Source organism: Agelaius phoeniceus, chromosome 4 (genome assembly GCF_051311805.1).
Source record: "Agelaius phoeniceus isolate bAgePho1 chromosome 4, bAgePho1.hap1, whole genome shotgun sequence".
Taxonomy (NCBI): domain Eukaryota; kingdom Metazoa; phylum Chordata; class Aves; order Passeriformes; family Icteridae; genus Agelaius; species Agelaius phoeniceus.
The window spans coordinates 32,864,558-32,883,604 of NC_135268.1; the positions used below are offsets into that span (position 1 = coordinate 32,864,558).

At 36.8% G+C, this 19,047-nt stretch overlaps 1 protein-coding gene across 2 annotated transcripts in view; it reads right to left on the reverse strand.

The window, feature by feature from the left end:
- The window catches only part of PDGFC (platelet derived growth factor C), a 123,895-nt gene that overhangs the window by 2,096 nt on the left and 102,752 nt on the right, over positions 1–19,047 (reverse strand). For both annotated transcript variants that reach the window (XM_054633336.2, XM_077177239.1), the window contains 2 exons: positions 5,802–6,009; positions 193–410 (listed from right to left, as the gene is read on the reverse strand). In XM_054633336.2, coding sequence (XP_054489311.2) covers positions 193–410; positions 5,802–6,009 — 426 coding nt within the window. The remainder of the gene's footprint in view (positions 1–192; positions 411–5,801; positions 6,010–19,047) is intronic.

The following is a 19,047-nucleotide window of genomic DNA, read 5'->3' on the forward strand; positions in this document are numbered from 1 at the left end:
AAAAGTATATTAATAAGAAAGATTTTACCTTTTTCAATGTAATACCTAATTAAAATGCTAAAAAGTTATTTGCTAAAAGTGCAATACATAAAATATTAAAATATTAATGGCGGTGCATTCATTTTATTAAAAATAAATGCCCTGACTGTCTTTCAGTGTTTCCAAACATGTAAATGTAAAAATAGTGCATACCTCGTGGTATTTTTTGGTGACTTTTGTTGGCACACACTGGCAGTCGTTGCAGCTCTGCTGACAGCAGGCACAGTTTCCACCACAGCGCTTCACCAGCAGACACAGCGGCCAGAAGATGGTGTCCGTTCTCTTGAGCTCCTCGCGCAGTGACACCGAGAAGTTGCGCGGGGTGCAGCTGTACAGCCGTGCCTCCTCCTTCAGGAGGTTCAGATCCACCACTGCAAACAGACAGAGAAAATTGTGCTCCTCTCATCTGCAATCCAAGCTCCTTCGTGGCAGATCAACTTCAGCGGTGCAGAACCCATGGGGAAGGTTCCCTTTTGTGTAGGCCCAGCACAGTTCCATGAACACCATGAAACTCAAATGGAATGATCGCTGCACAGTGATATTCACCCATTATTTTATAACTCTGGCAAAGTTGGTTCCATTTAAAGCAAGATTTGGCTGCTATGTTCCAGTACACGTTTTATCAAATCAACCCTAATGGAAGTCACTTTGTTCACACCAATACTCTGAGCTCCAGTGTTGTTATTCTACGGTCATTTTGGATTTGGAGAAACACACACAGAGCTATTAAGAATCCTGCAAAATTTCAAAGATATTTTCAATTCACTTGCAATAAAGCACTCAAACATCTTGTTGCAATTTCAATCACTGCTTCTTTGCTAGGGCATTGTAATTATAAGAATGAAACCATTCATATCTAAGCAGAAGTCTTATGGACTAAGAACTTCAAGGAGTTGTCATCATCAGGGAATTCTGCACTGAATAAATAACTGCACAAGATTGTATAGCTATGTAACTATTAGTAGGTTCCATTTTCTCTTCCCTCTCCATAGCAGCATATATAGGAATTTCTGTTGTTCCACTAGGTTTCACTTTCTCTTGATGTGTCTTAAATAAAAGTTCGTCCTTGTAAGGAACTAACTTGAAGTGCAGGTTAAAGATATTAATATTTGGAACCAATTTCCCTATAAACTGGTTCCACTGTATCATACTAAAGTTTCACTATGTCAATGATTGAACAGCAAGGTTAATGAAAAGATCTGAAAGAACAAGCTCCTTTATGTTCATCTTAGCTGCATAGTCAAGAGCTAACAAGTCTGGAAATAAGCGGTTGAAATTCGGAAAAAAATAATAAGACTGGGGGGAAAAAAAAGTGAGAAGCAATGGAAATTGAATTTATTTCAGAAAAGTCAGACTATAGTGATCATGATCTAGGATCTTTTTTCTGAATTGTTTTTCTCAACACTCACCATTAAGGAACAGAAGTGATGTCTAATTCACAGGGATACTACTCTCTCTAGCAAAAAACCCAAAAGATAAAGAGAAAATGAAAACACTATGATAACATGGCTATTGAGATGAGTGAAACAGAGGCCCCGAATAAAGTGATAAAGACATTTAACCAAGTGGTTTTAAGCTAAATCAAGAGAAAATTAGGGGGTGGGGAAGAACCCCAGTGCATTAATATAGCTTAAAAATATTTTAATGTCATCTATTCATGAATCAAAATAAATACAATAAAGTTAAAATAAGTTTCTGGTCTGAATCACCCTCTACAGAAATATCTTTTTTCCCTCTTTACTATGTAAAGAGCCTTAAGAGGTCATCAAGAAGAACTTCAGCCTATCAAGGCAAGATAATTCTTCCTAATTCTATTTAAACACATAAGACATTAAAAAAATTTGGAAGCTGGATTTCTTTAGCAGAAATGCTCAGTGGTACTCTCCAAGGAGCAGATCTTTGGGAAGGAATTTCAATCCATGTTCCTTCAAACATTTCTTTTGCAGGCATATCCATATACTGGCATCCATAAGTAAGGATTTATTGTTGTGAAAGGTCAGTTAAACACACTGAAGCCTTTTCTCTGCTTGCACTCACAGTCAATGCCAAGCTGGGGAACTTCATTCCACCACTATCAGGTTAACATAGGCTCCTAAATAAACAAACTGAATTTTAAGAGGGAGGAGTGTGTAATAACTCCAATAACGTTACTGATAGGACACCGGCCTGCCTCCCACACTGCAAGAGCATTCCTTGGAGAAAGTTGAGGAGAGAGCGGAGGAAAAGAGAGACAAAACTTCCGGGGGAGAGATTCACTGTGAAAAACCAGAAATTATTTAAGCCCTTCTGATCAGCTAATAGCTCTAGGCTGAGTCACTTAAAAGGTGGATGTGTCTACCTCCATTAATCAAGGACTGTAGACAGGAATGGAGTATTTCTTTCTTCTGTAATGTTTTCAAACATGCAATAAGTGAGCTGTCTGAATGAGGATAAAATGCCTGAAGCACACTGTGAGAAGTGCTAGTTCTGCTAATACTTTCTCCTGGAAGATTGTTTCTGCAGAGACTGATATGCTTGGTGCAGTGAATTTGAAGGAGCTAATCTTAAGTGCTGCTCAGCTCTTCACCATGGGATACTGAAAGTGAAAGTGAGCACTGACACCCCTTCCAGCAGGCCCACAGAGCAGTGGGAGAGAGATTCTTGGGTGGTGATGTTGTCCTTCTCCATTGCCTTCTGCCAGCAGCAGAGGAATGCATCAATTTCCCTACCTACAGCTAGCTGTACTTGTAGAGAAAAGGGCAATGCACTAAAATAAACAGCATGTTACTCACTTTGTCACAAAAAAAATTAATTTGAACTCAACCCCTCAGACCTGCAGACATTAATTTTAAAAGGGTTCTGTTGGAGAACACACAGTCAGCTCTTAGGAGATATCTTTCAGGGTGCTGTACTGTTACAACAGGCTTCAGGAGAGATGAACAAATGTCATGTTTGATCTCCATGCTTTAAAATGTACTAAGGTATATTGCTATAATACCTCACAATGAACCCTTGCCCTATCTTATGTAATTCAATTTCATTAAAAGGTCTGTGGCAAATTTATCTAGTGCTTATATAATCACTTCTTTGAAGTGTGTGAATGAAGCTGTTATTTTTTCAAAGAGTAGCTGTCTGTTCAAAATTTATTTTAACACACTGTGGGCACGAAACTAGATGAGAGAATGTATATATTCCCTTAAAAGTGTTTACTTAACCACAATAAAAGGTTATGTGGATTTCCCAAGTGCACTGAGTTACAGTACCTGTTATAATGTGAACATTTAAACACTCCTTCAACTTGGCTTCCACTCATGTATCATGTTTGACACAACATGACACAACAGTCAAGGCTCTTTTGTCTAGCACTAGCTCAGGAGGAGTGAAGGCTCTGCAGTAGCGCATAAATGGGAAACACTAAAATAAAAATAAGTGAAGGATAAAAAATCTAGATTGCAGGTAGGCCTACAGTAAAGTGCATTTCAAGAGCATGCTGACACTGGCACACACAACTGAACTAATCCATGTTCACAGCAGCCTGAAATTACTAGTGTTATGCAACTGGCAATGCAATTTTCTGGCATCTTCTGGATGTGCATTGAGTACCACAGGGAAACTTCTTTCCCAAAACATTTTTCCAGCTGGGTTCTGCTCTCAAAGTCAATGAAACAAATTAAATTCCTGTTGGGGCACTTGTGTGTGAGCACAGATAGCAGCAGAATGGTTTTCATTCCTAAGCACTTTGGAGATGTTCCTGGGAATATAAGTTTCTTACTGGCTTCTACAATAGGAGCTGTCACAAAATCTCAAGGAAGAAGTGGGGTATAAATAAAAAAAAAAGTGACATAACTGTACAAAACCCACAACTGCTAAGGACTACGTTTTTGCTGGGACTATTTTTTTCCTCTTTAAGGACATTTCAGAATATGATCTAAAGATTACATATAGATTTCAGTGGGAAGTGATGGAATAATTTTTTTTGCACAGCAAAATATATTTTCTTTTTATGCATGTTTAATGGCATGAAAGAATCTGTGACTATATTTCGACATCAAAGCCTCTGAACTTGGTTCTTCTCTTCTGACTAGAAGTTTATGGAAGCATTTTATCCAGAGAAAACATCAGAGACAGAAGTTCTCTGGATTTTAGGTTGTCTAAATATAGTTTTTCATACCAATTATTATGTAGGACTAGAGGATATTTCTCTACATAAAGTAAGATACACTTTTAATAACTTGTTTATGATAATGGGACAGGAATTTAACTTTTACACTGAAACACTAAAAATGAAACTGATCTAATAATGAATCAAAGAGTTTAAATAAACCAAAAAATTTCAGGATATGCCCTTCTCACAAACATTTCTTAAAAAGGTTTTGAAATACAGCAAACATTCTGCTTGAGAGAATATCAATATGGGAAAAAAAATAAAAAAGAATAAAAAGTTTTTGCTTTTCCTATCTATTGAATAGTGTTATGTCATTTCAACTGGACATATTTTCCACCTCAGGCTATTATATTACAGACTCAGTAATGCAGTCTGAGGGTGGTCTCTAAGACAAATGTGGCAATACCATGATATGTTTATTCAGTGAAAAAAATCTATTTCACCATCTAATTAGAAGTCTTTAAAAGATTTACTCTGATAGTTTCCTTCTAAGATATGTCTTGCAGGGAGTTTCTTTTGTCAATATAGATGTTATCCAACACCTGCATTTTGTTTTTCTCCCACTTACTGTGTGCTTATGGCATGCATTTGGCAAATACTAAATCTCTTTAATTAAGGAAGTGTTAAATGACTATCTGAGAGCTTTTAAAGATTTTTCCTCCTCTTTGGCTCATAATTTAGCTGCTCTTTGCACAGCTATAGCAATACAGATAGGGCACAAAGGCTGATTTCTGGGCTCTGATCTAAGAATTAACTGTCAAACCCTTAAATTTGAGCTGTGCAAAGTCCTACTTCCTCCCTTTTCTTGCTGTTTAGATGATAACCTTCTAGTTTACATCCACCAGCAGGGAAGTCTGTTCAGCTAGGCTCATATGTTTTCATTTTCATGCCATATGGTGGGCAAGGAAGGTGGCACTGCCTTCACACTATCCATGTTTACCCATAAACATGAAGTAGTGGGTAGCATCTGGAGGGGATGTGGCAGGAAATTCAGGAGTGTCAGATGTAGAAGGAAGAAAATGAGTTGCTGATCAATAGATCTACAAATTTTGAAAACACAGTCTACTTAACTTCTGATGAAGTTCACAACTGCATGATCAACCCAGACATGGACACAAGGTATTCCCTAAGGTGTCATCAAAGAGAAACATTTAGGTATTGCTCTCAATTCATTTAATGTAGAGACTGGGAAAATTTTAGGGAAATAAACAATCACTCACATAATACAGTAAGTATAAAATATTACCTACCTCAAATTAAAATAAAGTTTTTGCCCTCCATAAAAAAAGAAACCCACGAATTACAAATATGTTACTCCATCAAGACGCCCTGCTACTTTAGGGAAATAAAGATCTCCCAGGTTCCCTACAGCAAAGTGCTGTGTTTGCTTTTTTTTTAATTCCACTTTGCTGCCCTATCCTGCTAAATTCCTTTGAGTTTAGCTATTTCCCTTTTTCAAATAATACAATGGTGAGGGCAGTGAACAACAATGGAACCTGCTCTCTTTCTAATATATTGCTTTCTTCGAACCAAAAATCAAGGCAAAGAACGCTCTTAATTCTTTGTCAAGAAATCATACCCACAGCAAGCTGCAAGGCCAGACAGAAGAGTAAATTACCTCTTGACTTCCTCCCATGAATGTATGCTTTCCCAAGAAGTTGCCACGTTGGCCTGTACAAATCTTCCAAATCCAGCTGCCACCGCTCTGGTTCGAGATAGCGGATAAGGTCTTCCACAGTGCTGAACCCAGCAACGGCGTTGTTTAACACATCCAAGGGCAGGGCTGATGGGGGCAGCAGGGATGGGCTGGGTGCTTCTGTGTGGTGCTGCAATCAAACCCAAGAGAAGAGCACCAGTCAGAGGGTTAATGGATCTGGCTCTGACAAAGTGCGGTACTTTACCCAGTTACGTATCTGGGAAAGTTTATGAGTGGATAGCTTGTTTCCAAAGTACAGTTTATCTAATAAGACAAATGACAAGAGTCAAAAAGTACCTAATTATTCTTTAGCAATAATTGTAAACAAACTCCCACTGCAGAGTTCGCCTACTTCTTATATTTCCAGCCTTGCAGCTAGCATGCCACTACACCTGTCCTTTGAACATGTTCACTGAGTGACGGATGGGACTTCAGAAACAGAACAAAGGGTGATTTAAAAATATGGCCCCATTTACAGGCATTTTCCAAGCCCCTCTAGAAATCTGAAACATTTCACATTCTGCTTCTCCTCAGAAACTTAGCCACAATCTTTGCCTTCTTGTCCTTCAATGCAAAATATTAATATACCCCAGTACAAAGACAGCAAATATTCTTGCTGTCATCTATAAATAAAAAAAAAAGAACCAGTTGTGTTTCATATAGTGCTAAGAATTATGTTTCTGGTTAAACAATAATGAACAGTGTATTAACAACATCTGGCATAACTAAAATTATTTCTCCCTTACAAAGAGAAAAAATGTTCCAAATGAAATCAAAAGTATTTAAACATTGAAATTGAGTCCTGACAAAGTACTTTACCACAGCACAAATCTCACTGACAAGCTCAGTGGACAGGAATACTTAGTCACAGACAATTCAAGCAAAGTGAGGCATCTGTTTCTGTTCACTCTACAATCTGTTTTAAAACTATTATTTATATTTTCAAAACAATAAAAAATGGCAGGAAGGTAAGCCTTAGTAGGAAGCTGCTTCTGAAGCACCTGAAGTTTAGACTTTAGGCTTTTCTGTGCAGACATTACTACAGACATTATGGCCACAGTAATGCATCAGAGCAATTCATCGGGACCATGTAAGAAAGATGAAGAAAAATTTGAACATGCTGCTGATTTAGGGGATGGAGAAGACAAGAATACGTGTTTATATAGATATCTATATTTAAAAATCCTCATACCACTTAGTGTCAAATTGGCACTGTCAGTACTGTAATGTGAACTGTGTATATACTATATTTTTTTCCATCTATGATGTCAGATCAATGGTAGAGTGGTCATTTACCTTTTCAAAATGATCAGGGAAATTGATGACAAATGTAGCAGTTATGCTGGAAAAGAAGATTTAGTGCAACACTCAGCAGAAGTTTTCTAAAATATAGACTCCTGTGGTAGCTGCACCCCATACCAATAATAATAATTTTTTTTTCTGTCCTCTAAATTCTATTAAATATGCAGTTTTGGTTTCAGCTAAATGTGTGGTTGAAAGAGCAGCAAATGGGAATAACCACCATGGCCTTCCTATTTTGTGCTTGAAGGCTTTCTCTACAGCTTCAAGAAATGCAGCCACTAGAAGGATTTGTGCTGCTTTTTAACTGGAAGTCTTACAAAAATAATACAAAACATAGATTATGTGTTCTGCTACTGTTAATTTTACAATAGTTTCATCTTGCTAATCATTTCCATTAGAGTTGGTGAAACAGTTGTTTCCCATCCTGGATGAATGTGGTTTTCAAAATATTAAAATATTTCTTCTTCTCTTTGCTCTACTGCCTGCATTAAAAATAGCAGTGTGTTGATCCATCTATTCCATTACGATAATAAAGCAACAGATTCTGGTCTATAATTTAAATGGCTGGTGTTACCAAAATATGTTACTTAACAAGGTTCAGAAGAGTGCTGTGACACTGCAATTCAGATGGTCAAAAATATAAACATTCCAAAATTTTTCTTCCTCTTTTTCTCCACAATGCTGTAACAGCCACATTTCCTGGTTTGAAGGTGCAGGGTTTTACTAACCTTTGTTTATGAAAAACAAAATCAATGGTAGAACTTATAACTGAAGTTAAAAAAAATTCTTCTCTTTTGTTTTCAGCTGAAGCATTTACTTCAGTGTCTTACTTCTGCTAGGATTTTTGTTGCCAGAGAAACAGGTGGATTCCTGAAGAAAATGTATTGATCTAGAATCTATTTCCATATTGACAGCTTACAACATCCAGACTAAAAAATACATATGTAGGAAGTAATCCATCAGTTTATGGCATTCTAGATTCAATAGGCATTTGCCTGAGTTAAAATGTTGTGAGGATATGGTGAATCATTGCACTTAGTGGGAACACAATTAAAATTGCCATCACTTTCTAGTTATTATCACAGCAGCCCAAAACAGAAAAAGAATTTGAAATAGCAAAATCATACAGCTTTCAATGTTTTAGAATAAAGTCATTAGGATCTCAGGATTAAGAATGTTTTTTTCAATAATCTTTAATGTTAGTCAATTTATATGACAATTAAAATGTACCAAAGATTAAAGATGATTGATATCATAGAGCTGTATATTGAATTTGTGACATAATAACCTTTATGAAATCTCAATTCAATAAACTGTTCAAGATAAATGCTACTTCTAATTACTTTACATTGTTTTTACTTGGGAGTGGATACTAATTATTTTATAATTTAAATCTTTTGGACACAACATCCAGGACAGCATAAGTGGTACTCCTTCCAGTGACTAAAACTATATACTGGAATTCTATACCATTTATAATTTCACTTGGCTTTCTCAAAGTTTGCCATCTATAGGCAGAGTTTACGCATGCAAAAAGGTTTTACTTGCAGAGCTGAAAGCAGAAATGACTTGATGCGAGAAATTAAAACTCGACTTCATGGATGGTACACATCTTTTAGAATAAGCAAATGTGGAACTTCAGCATAACTCTGAAAATAACATCATAGCTGCACCTCAGAAATGCCAAAATGCTTCCTACCTGAAGCTTTCAGTCACTTTATAGCAAGTCTATCACTCCTGTTGCAATTTAACCTATATTTCTCTAGGCAGTCCTACCTGGAGGCCCCACTCCACCTGCATGGCTGACACTCACTGGTGATCTCAAGGCATTCCCTGTACTGTGCCACAACACCAGCAGCCAGAGGGTGTCAGAGAGAGCAATGCCATTTCACAGCAGAATGGTGCTGGGAAAGCCTCCCAGGGGGACCACTGATGATCTCTAGCTGTTTTGCTGCTCAACATTGATGGAGATAATGATCTGATAATGAAGCAGCCATCTATCAAGTGGACATTTATTAGATGGCATCACCTAATTTAGTCCACAGAAATTTCTCATGTCTCCCCTAACAGGTCGCCTAAAAATAATCAACATTTGATTTAACATATATTTATTTATCTGACTGGGGAGATACAACCCAAGACCGCAGACACTTCTGCTGTCCAAATATAGCAGCTATCCAAAATATCTTTCCTGATGGAAACCATTTTCTGAGAAGTGATGTTCTCCACACTCTGCTATAATAAATACTAATTGACAGTAAACACTTATTCTGTCATAGCAACACATTCTCAACTCATGCCAATGTTTTAGGTTTGAGATCACCTTTCTTATTTTTTTTTCCCTGAGCATGAATAATTTCTGTCAAGATAGATTTGACAAATGCATCAAGTTCTCTATATGATTCCTCTAGTAAAAAAAAAAACAAACATGCTGTGGTTTGTTTCTGTTTTTCTGCCCAGGAAACAATTGCAAATTGCTTTAATAAGCATAAATATGCTTAGAACCAAGATAGAGACAAACAGTTGCATAGTTACTGTTAGTTAAAATGATTCAGGATGAAAACCAGAGCAGAAAACATTGAACTTCTGCTGGCCTGTACAACAGCCAAGAATGACAACTGGTGTTGGATCAAACAGAATTTTCTTCAGGTTTGTTTATATTGTATTTCTGTATGTGCACTTAGCTCTATCAAAACAAATACCACCCAGAAATCCCCAAATTGTTTACAAACATACAAGACAGGCCAGTAGACCCATTTAGGCAACAGTTAAAGATATAGGCTTGGGAAAAACAATGGAAATAGTACAGACTAATGTCACAAGACCATCCAGTCCAGAACATCATACATAACAGTGCCCAGAAAAAATTCTAGTCCCCAGAAAAAATTTAGAGACTAAAATGCATCTTAGAGTGCTCACAATGTTAGTTGTGCCCTATTAAAGGAATCAAAATTACTCCATCTAGCCTCTTTCTCAAAGGGAAAAGAGTAGGACACTATTGTAAGTAGAATAAGAAGTCAATCCTCAGTGAAGCAGCAGATTTGAACAAAAGCTTCAACAAACAAATTTAAAATTATCTAGTTGAAGTTAAAGCCTAAAGTATTATTTAGTATGCAGCCTAACATGAAGAACTATGATTAATTTCTTGTTCTGACACATATTTCTTGTGTTATCTGAGCACAGTATTTAGGTCAAACCTTCATCATGTAAAGCACCTGGAGGTAGTATCTCCTTGCTATGCCAGCATGACTGTGTATGTGGCTGAATAATAAACAAGAGGCAAACTTCTGAAAAAGAAGAATATACCTGCAACAGCAAAGCCATCACAACTGAAAGCACAGCAGCTGCTAACGCAAATACACAGTTTTAGATTCACTCTGCCACCAGGAATTTCACAGCACACAGGTTTGTAACCTTATCAAATTTGTAAAATGAACATAAAGGCAATTCCTTGACCTCACAAATTCTGTGAGAGGATGAATAGAACCAATTTTTGTTAGATACTCATTATTGGTTTACCTGAAGAATACAGAAGTGTGTTAGACAGATACCAGGTATAAATTTGGATACGAGACTGGATATTAGAATCTTTCCTGTCCTTTCCTGTTTGCCACTTTCTGTCTGTTCTTTCCTTGCACTGTACCTGCTCCAAGGATTAACAATTCAGAACACAACAGCACTGACCTACAATCTACACAAGGTCAGCTCTTAATAGCTCTATTATGACCTAAGAAAAGCCTTTATTTTGCTCCTGGTTCTCAGGATAAGAGTGCTAACACCCTAAAGGTACTAACACTACCCTCTTCCAGTTAAAAAAGAGGCAAAAAATAGTAATGCTAGATTGCTGCCGCCAGGAGTAAGGAATTTCACGTTTAATAACACAAGCACTAAGTTAAGACTGGAAAAACAAAAACAAGTGAGTCAAATACTTGGCATGACAGGACACTTACAAGTACTGAATACTATGTCTAAAATAATTATCTCCCCACAAAAGAAATCCCCACTTTTTCTTTTTGCTTTCTTGTCTTGAAGAAAATATTGTCAAGCAGTTTCTGAGTTATGACCCATTCATCAGTTGGCACAGTTCAGAGAAAATAATAAACATCAGTGTAGTTTAATCAAACTTGAAGGGACTCTAAAAAAGCCTCAAAGGAATCTAGTCTCCACTGAAACACAACTAGGATCTGTAATTTGAAAGAAATAACATTTCTCTTAATGAAATATCTGTAGATTTTGTAGGGTTGTTTTTTTTTTTTTTTAATTATTATACAGGAACACTCCAAGTCCTGCTCAGATTTAAAGATATGCTTTTGAAATCTATAGTACATGCACATTCTTGTAACACGCACTAGGAACCTGTTTTCTTCCTTTATAATCACAGGTAACCCTCCTAATAGCATCATTAGAATCTCTGAGAGAAAGCAGATCTCCAACTCTTTCGAGTTTGCCCTGAGGACACAAATTTCTCCACATAACAATAGCTCTTTGTTTTCTCCCAGAAGTACATGCAGTAATAGGTGTGAAGAGCCTCTAGAAATCCTGACCTGCCTGAAAAAGCACGCACTTTTAATTGCTTGCATCTAAGCAGTACAAAGGAAAAAGCACTAGTGAAAGTCTCTCATTTATAAAGACATCTTCTCTGTGCAACATTAACGAACAGTGCTAAGAAAGTGTTAGTCCTGTTCAAGCTTCAAGGCAGAAGTAAGTGAGATAATCTGTAGCTGGGCCTGTGTGCAAATAACCAAGTTGAGAAATCAAGCTCCAGGATCCTCTTCTTATGCCTTATGCAAAAGAAATGAAAAAAAAAAATAAAAAAAGAAGCCACAGAGGCAGATAGTCAATTAATCAATTTAGGTTGCCAGAACCCAGAATAAGGTGAGGATGTTTACTGCACATGGTACAGATGGAAGTCAGGAAGGCTGCCACAGCTCCCATCCACTGCAGCACCTTTTCCTGCTTTGGATGAAGTTACTGTCACAGCAGCAAGGGTGGCTGCATGAGAGACACATCACCCTGGAGATGCTGAGCAGATAAGTCTGGTGAAATAAGATGCAGTGGCACTGAGTTAAACATCCCTCTCTTTCAGCTGGCCTCCTTTCAGGGATGCAACCTCTGTCAGTCAAGTGACACACAGGTAAGAGGGTACCAGCCCTCCTCAATCTAATGCTTCTGCCAATGAGAACCACACTGCAGGATGACAGCACCCCTCTTTCCTGGGCCTCCAGCTCTCTGCCTTTCACAGGCTCCCCAAATTTTCTGTTCCTATAGAGTGCTACAACCTCTTATCAAAAGCTTGTTCAGGCTCTCTTCATGTGTGTGCAGAGGTTTCCTTTCATCTCACTGAGGACCTCATTTGCTGAGTATCTAAGCATACCCTTGCACCAATTTACACCTTAAAGCCAGAGATGGCTTCCCAAACTCTACATCCACATTTTTGCTACTGCAGTTTGAGGATTGCTTTCTGAATAGTGTGTAACCTCTACTCTCCATAACCACCAACAGGAGGAACATCACAGAGATCACAAGGGAAAATGAACACATTTGCTCCTTTCTGGTTTTGCCTGTCACAGGTGGGAATAAAAGAATAAAGATGTGCAAAAGTAGCAGTGGATAACAGTCTTATAGCTTAACCAACAGCATAACATTACCTCAGGCTAAATTTTTGAGATAAAATGTTTTTTGAAAATGTTGAAATATTCCCTTAAACAGAGTTTCTGTGCACTTCACAGAGAAGGCCTGGAATTCTAATTGTGCTGGAAACAATTGCAAGATGCTCCCAAGGAAGCTAGCAGCATGAAAATAGCACAGGATGTCACTAATCATCAGTGTTCCTCTGGCAAATTGCAGCTTTTCCCTGAAGTCTATACACACTGACACCTTTTGAAATAGACAGTACAGGTGTGAGAGACAGAGCTGACACATTTAGAGTTAGCTCATTAACTCTCAGAGGATGCCATCAATTGCAATAAGCTCTGGAACTATTTTCAAAAAACCTTTCTGGATTGGTTAGTTATCATAAATATCTCTAAAAATGTATGTGTACATAAATGGTTGTGTTTATATATGCATAAAATACAGCTTGATTTTTCTGTGATCACATGTATCAGTAATAAATCACACTAATTCATTTTAAAGGCAAAAAGCAGAAAACTGACGATTAGCCCTGTATTGTATGGGAAAACTTATTGTCAATACACTTCATCATGATAGTGTTAGAGGTTTCTATTCCTAGGAGATATATACACATTCTATTCCTAGGAGATATTCTTGGATGCAGTTGCACGTCATTGATTTTTTTTCAGTGCATCTGGTAAGTCTCATTGAAGCAGCACGTGCTACTTCGTGAGTATTTCATAGGCCCTACAAAACTACCTGCCTCTCCTTTACTGGATTTTGGTTTTTTTTACAAAATTTGGTTTTTTTACAAAATGACCCAGTGATTCTTGTATTCTTTTGGGTAAGAACTTTCATTCACTCATTTATTCTTTCAGCTAATTAAGGAGAGAAGAATTGTATAAACAACTCAACTCTGCTTGAAAGCTGTGTTGCCAGCATCTTTGGCAACTCCAGAGATCTCAGGCCATGAAGCATACAACCCCTGCAAGCCCCAGAATCTAGAAACCTGGCAGATTCAGCCAGATACCTGCAATGGAAATCAAATTCTGATGCCTTTTCTTCTACCTTTCTAATTGGTTTTTAAATTGCATTTGCCTGCATTAGGAATCTGTGGACATGGTAGTGAACAGGATTCTAGATAGAAGACTCAAAGAAATGTGAGACATCTCTTGACTTGGACACATTTTGACCCAGTAGGCAAAGACCCAGCCTGACTATTCTGAAAGCAGGACCTGATGAAGTTGAAATTCACTGAGTTGAACAGGAAGCATTTAAAAGCAAACAGCCTGTGATAATCATATAGAACAAGTTATGGCATAGATTATCTCCAAGACAAGAAACTTCAAAGTCAAATCAGTATGTCAGTTTGAATCTCAAGTTACTTCCTGAAATAATTTGTCTTTTTTTATCATTTTCAATTTACCGTAGATATACAAACTAATTTTAGGTTTATTATCCCAGAGTCAGGGTTCCTATTAAGCATACTTGTGGCAGAGTGACATATAAACCATAAATACCTCCAAAATCTTGATTTTTAGTGAGAACTCTCTGCTTTTTTATACATTTCTCTCTTTTAAATGAGACTTTAAAAGAAAATTTAGAGTGAGCTTTCCCCATACCATACAATTATATATATATGCCATAAGAAAAAGACTATGTTTGTATCCTAGTAACAACTGCTAAATATTTTGATTTCTGAACCTCAGAGTAACTTTCATTATAACATTTTCAAAACAAATTTATGAAATGCATTCAAAACTATCTGGCTTTTTCTGTCCCATGCATAAACACATGGGAGGACCATAACTGCAACTTTAAAAAGCTATAACCCAGTAGATCATGTTATATCTTGTACAATTTAAATGTACAATAAAAATATTTAGTCTAATTCAGACCATGGGCAATACTAACATCTATATACACATTTCAAAGGGTATGAAGTGTGTTTGTGTGTTTATACAGATAAAGTACCTGCTGAAAATGATTGAAAGTAGACTGCATGTAGGCAAAATGAAGTACCAAAATAATTTACTGAAGTATAGTTTCTCTCATCACAATCTCATAAAATCTTTCTTTGGAGAAAGATACTGTCATGTGCTTGCAGCAAGGTGCTAAAACAGGCAAATCCCCCAGTGTCTGAGAAATCATAACCTTCATGTCTGATAGCATTTTCTTTTTTATATTCACAGGACTGTCCTAAACAAATCAGCAGCTGCAGTGAATCCTTACAATGTGTGGAACGTGTGAGGGAACGTGCAGGACAGGTGGTCAGCTGTTCACATCTCATGGGACTGCTGCTGATTGCTGCAGGTTAAGTTTTGGAAACACAAAATATTTTCCTAAGTAGTTACTCTGTCCTCCCTGTCTTAGTGCCTTCCTTTCAACTCTCCCTTATTAACTACTCATCACACATTTAAGGACATTTAAAGTTCATTCCCTGCTTAATCTAGCTCATTGTTAAGAGATCATTGCAGTCTTGTATCCATTTGCAGGGCAGAACTCTCTATTGATTGCTTGCTGACTTTTAAAAAAAATGGGATATTTTCTCCTCATACTGCTCTCACTGAAGAGTTAAAGTAGAACTCTACAGAGACCCTTCCAAAACTACATCAATATTTCATTGCTTGATGACTTACTGAATATACTCACAATTACCTTTTTATGTTTCAACCCCAAGCTCTTAAGGTAGCTTCATTTTTGTTTTGCTTGAACTGACCTTGTGATTAAAGCAGTAGGGTATTTAATGACTGTTCTAAGTGACATCACTCTGCACTAAAATATTCCTTCATGGACATTCAAATGCATGAGTTGACAGCTAAATAAGTGTTTTTTCCAAATGCTGCTATAAATAAACCCTTTACCTTCATTTTGTGAATATAAAGTTAAGTGTAATTTTCTAGGCTGTCCTGTTTTGATTAATGTTGTATTATGCCAGCGATTCCCTTCTAGAAGGGAAACCTTATCAAGATTTATATATCAAATACTGGGAACAAGAAAGAGAATATCTCTTCTCAATATTCACAATGATATCCTCACATCTTTTTTTACAGCTTATATTTATTGTACAGAGACCCTGGCTCCAAGATTTAGCTGAACTTTTGCAGAATAGGATTCCACCAAAGCTTAGCTTCTTTCCCTGACACTCGGATACTATGCAAGTCCAGTATACATACCTGAAGGCTGAATTGTGGAACCTGAATTATGCTTACAATATGAAATTATCATCAAAAAGGAGGAATAACATTGTAGTTGAACTGACAGCAAATAAAGTGCCCAAGTGAATCAATGCAAAGGAGATTCCTGCAATCAGATGGCAGTGAGCATGTAGTCTTATGAATGTTTGCTCAGATCTTAATGCAAATGGGGTTACTGTGACTATTAATCACTGCATTTATAGACATACCTAAAATTCAAGCAGGAAAAAGTTGTGGATGCTATACTTATGATTTACAGTAGCCTTTTTTAAGTTTTCTGTACACAAAGCTCTAGTTTAGTTGACTGACAGTAGCTGATAAGGAATAAACAGCCAACATAAGTGCAGCTGTTCTGAATAGAAAAAAAGTTTTTGTACATTGTTCTGTGACAGGGGACATGACCAGCCATAGTTAGAGGACACCATGTCTGCAGACCTTTTCTAAAATTACTCATTTTACTCAAAACACATATAACAGCTTAATCAAATTAAACAACAGTAAGTGTTTGGAGTCAGTGAATGAACTGCTCTTTAAGTTCCCTCTAGGAACTTCCTTACTGGAAATGGGTAGGTGTTCTTAAGAAAATATTTACTTATCCCAGTATGCTCACAGGAGGTTCATCAAACATTAAACACCAGGAATAATCATTTGTTACAACTGGAAAGTGTATTTGTGAAAGACAGTGAAAATTATTTCTACACCAAAGACTATTTTAATTTGATCCTTCAGTATACATGTTAAATTGCATTCCACAACAGCTTTCTGTTCATTTCATATCACAATAAAATGAACACACCCAACATTCCTGTACAGCAGACATTGCAAATCAGAGCTTGTCCTGCCTTGAAGGTATAAAGTCCTTGAACAAAGCATTACTTTGCAGGGAAAGAACCTCATCTCTGTCCTAATATATCCATTCTCAGTGTCATCAAACATTTCATGTTACCTTATTATACTTTGATATGTATTACACAAGTAATGTGATTGCACAACAAAAGTCAAGATTAATTGGGATAGTATGCTTAATAAGAGAAATTGAAGAAAAAGTATTTTAAAATCCCTTGCATTTAGGAGTAAAATATTAAAAGCATAAATACAAAATCATAAGTAGAGTTTGAAGCAGAATAAACAGTGTTACAGAGGAGACCTAAACCTGAATAAGAGGTGATGGGATTCTGTTCTAAAAAATCAGATCTTATTCATACATTTTCAGAATAACATCATAAAAACAGATATTGAGCTGCTCGAGAGGTCTCAGCTGAAATACAGTGTTCAGATTTATCTCCAGCACTTGTGAGATACAGGCAGAGAGAAACAGGATATTCACATGAAAGAGCAAGATGAAAACAAAAGAATGAAGCATGATAAAAGATTAAGTGATACAACTTTCTTTCATCTTGACAAGACCAGGCTGACAGGAGATAACAAACATGCAAAAGAGCATCAGATGATCAGCTGTTCCCTAGTCCATCAATGACAAGAATTATTTATGTTAAGTGTTTGAAAAAAGTTTTACACAATGTAAAAGTGTGCAACAGATGACATGGGGAATCTCTGAAATCTTCATCCCTGGACTTCAGGAACAGCACTAAAATCTAGCAAGAATGAGCTTAGTGTATCTGCTCCCCCTTAGAGCAGGACAATTGCTCAGAAAAGGTCCAGTCCCACTGAGCTCCCTTCCAGCCTTGCATCTCTGGGACTGTATTGCACAGCATCTACCTGGTGACCTTGATCTTTCTGGAAGAGCCATGAAATTATGCTGAGGGACATGCTGAATTTTAGAAAGTAATTAATTCTAAAAAATTTTAAAATCTCTTTGGACTAACTGTGCCAGGAGCTCTTCTGAATACATAACCAAACACTTTTTTCCCTCAGCTACTCTGTCCATTTGTACATTTTAACCCTTTGGATTTAGAAAACTAATGGTACATATAAAAATAATAACTGCATGCCAGTATACCTAAATATAGAATATATGGTAGAAAAATGCATTCTTTTTTTACTGAATGTCAAACCATAAACCTTTAACTAAAATGAGAATGAAACTACTTCAGTTTTGGACTTTAATTTAGCTACTATCTCTTGAAGAAAATTAGGGAGTCACAGGTTTTTTATTAAAAGTTGGTTCCCTGGGAGTAGCAGAAGTTCCTTTGGCAGGATTATTTACAATTTCTTTGAAACCTCAAAATAGTATGTAATATAACACACTTGAGGAGATGGTTTTAGTATCAGCTGTAAAATAAAAGTAGCTGCATTTCTGCCATGCTCTACTTTTTCAAAGCCATTTAAAATTGATCCTTCAAAGACGGTTTGAAAGCAGATTGTTTCATTCTATTTCTAATAGTCTCCCATGAAATTTGGTGCTGCTTACAGCATGAACAAATCCATTAAAATAGAATGAGGTTGAATTTTAAGGCACCACTATAAACAACTGCCTCAGCCTGATTCTTGGTGTTATTAAAAATGAAATAAATCTTTGAAACAGTCTAATTAATTTTAGTATAATGAATAAATACACATTTTCCTTTGTACATGCAATTCCTTTTTAGCCATTTCCTTGACAAAAAAGGAAAAGAAGGAAATACGCCCTCTGCCAAGTAATAAACTCATAGTATTAACAAATCCAATATTTTGGAGAGAAAATCCATTCTCCTGAGGACTGATAATTAATCAGCTGTCTTCCTTTAAGCCTGATATCTTCAGTTATAACAACGTCACTGTCCACAGATGTGACCAAATTCTCTCTAATTAATCTGATGGTCAACTAGATCAAGTATCTTGATATGGATGGATGGATAATAGATAGACAGATAGATACACAGACAGACATACAATTATATTCAGTTGGGCCTGCTATCACATCATGGGTATAGGTACTGTTTTTAACAGAAATGATAGGAAATTATGCTGCTTTATGTCCACAACCAGGCCATTAATCTTCCTTGTAGCATTTTAAACAAGTCTATTCAGGCATCAGTTGTGGTGCCAGTCCTGCCACCAGGCTGTTCATAGCAGTGACACTGACTGAAAGGGATGTCCCCATGTGCACAGACCTT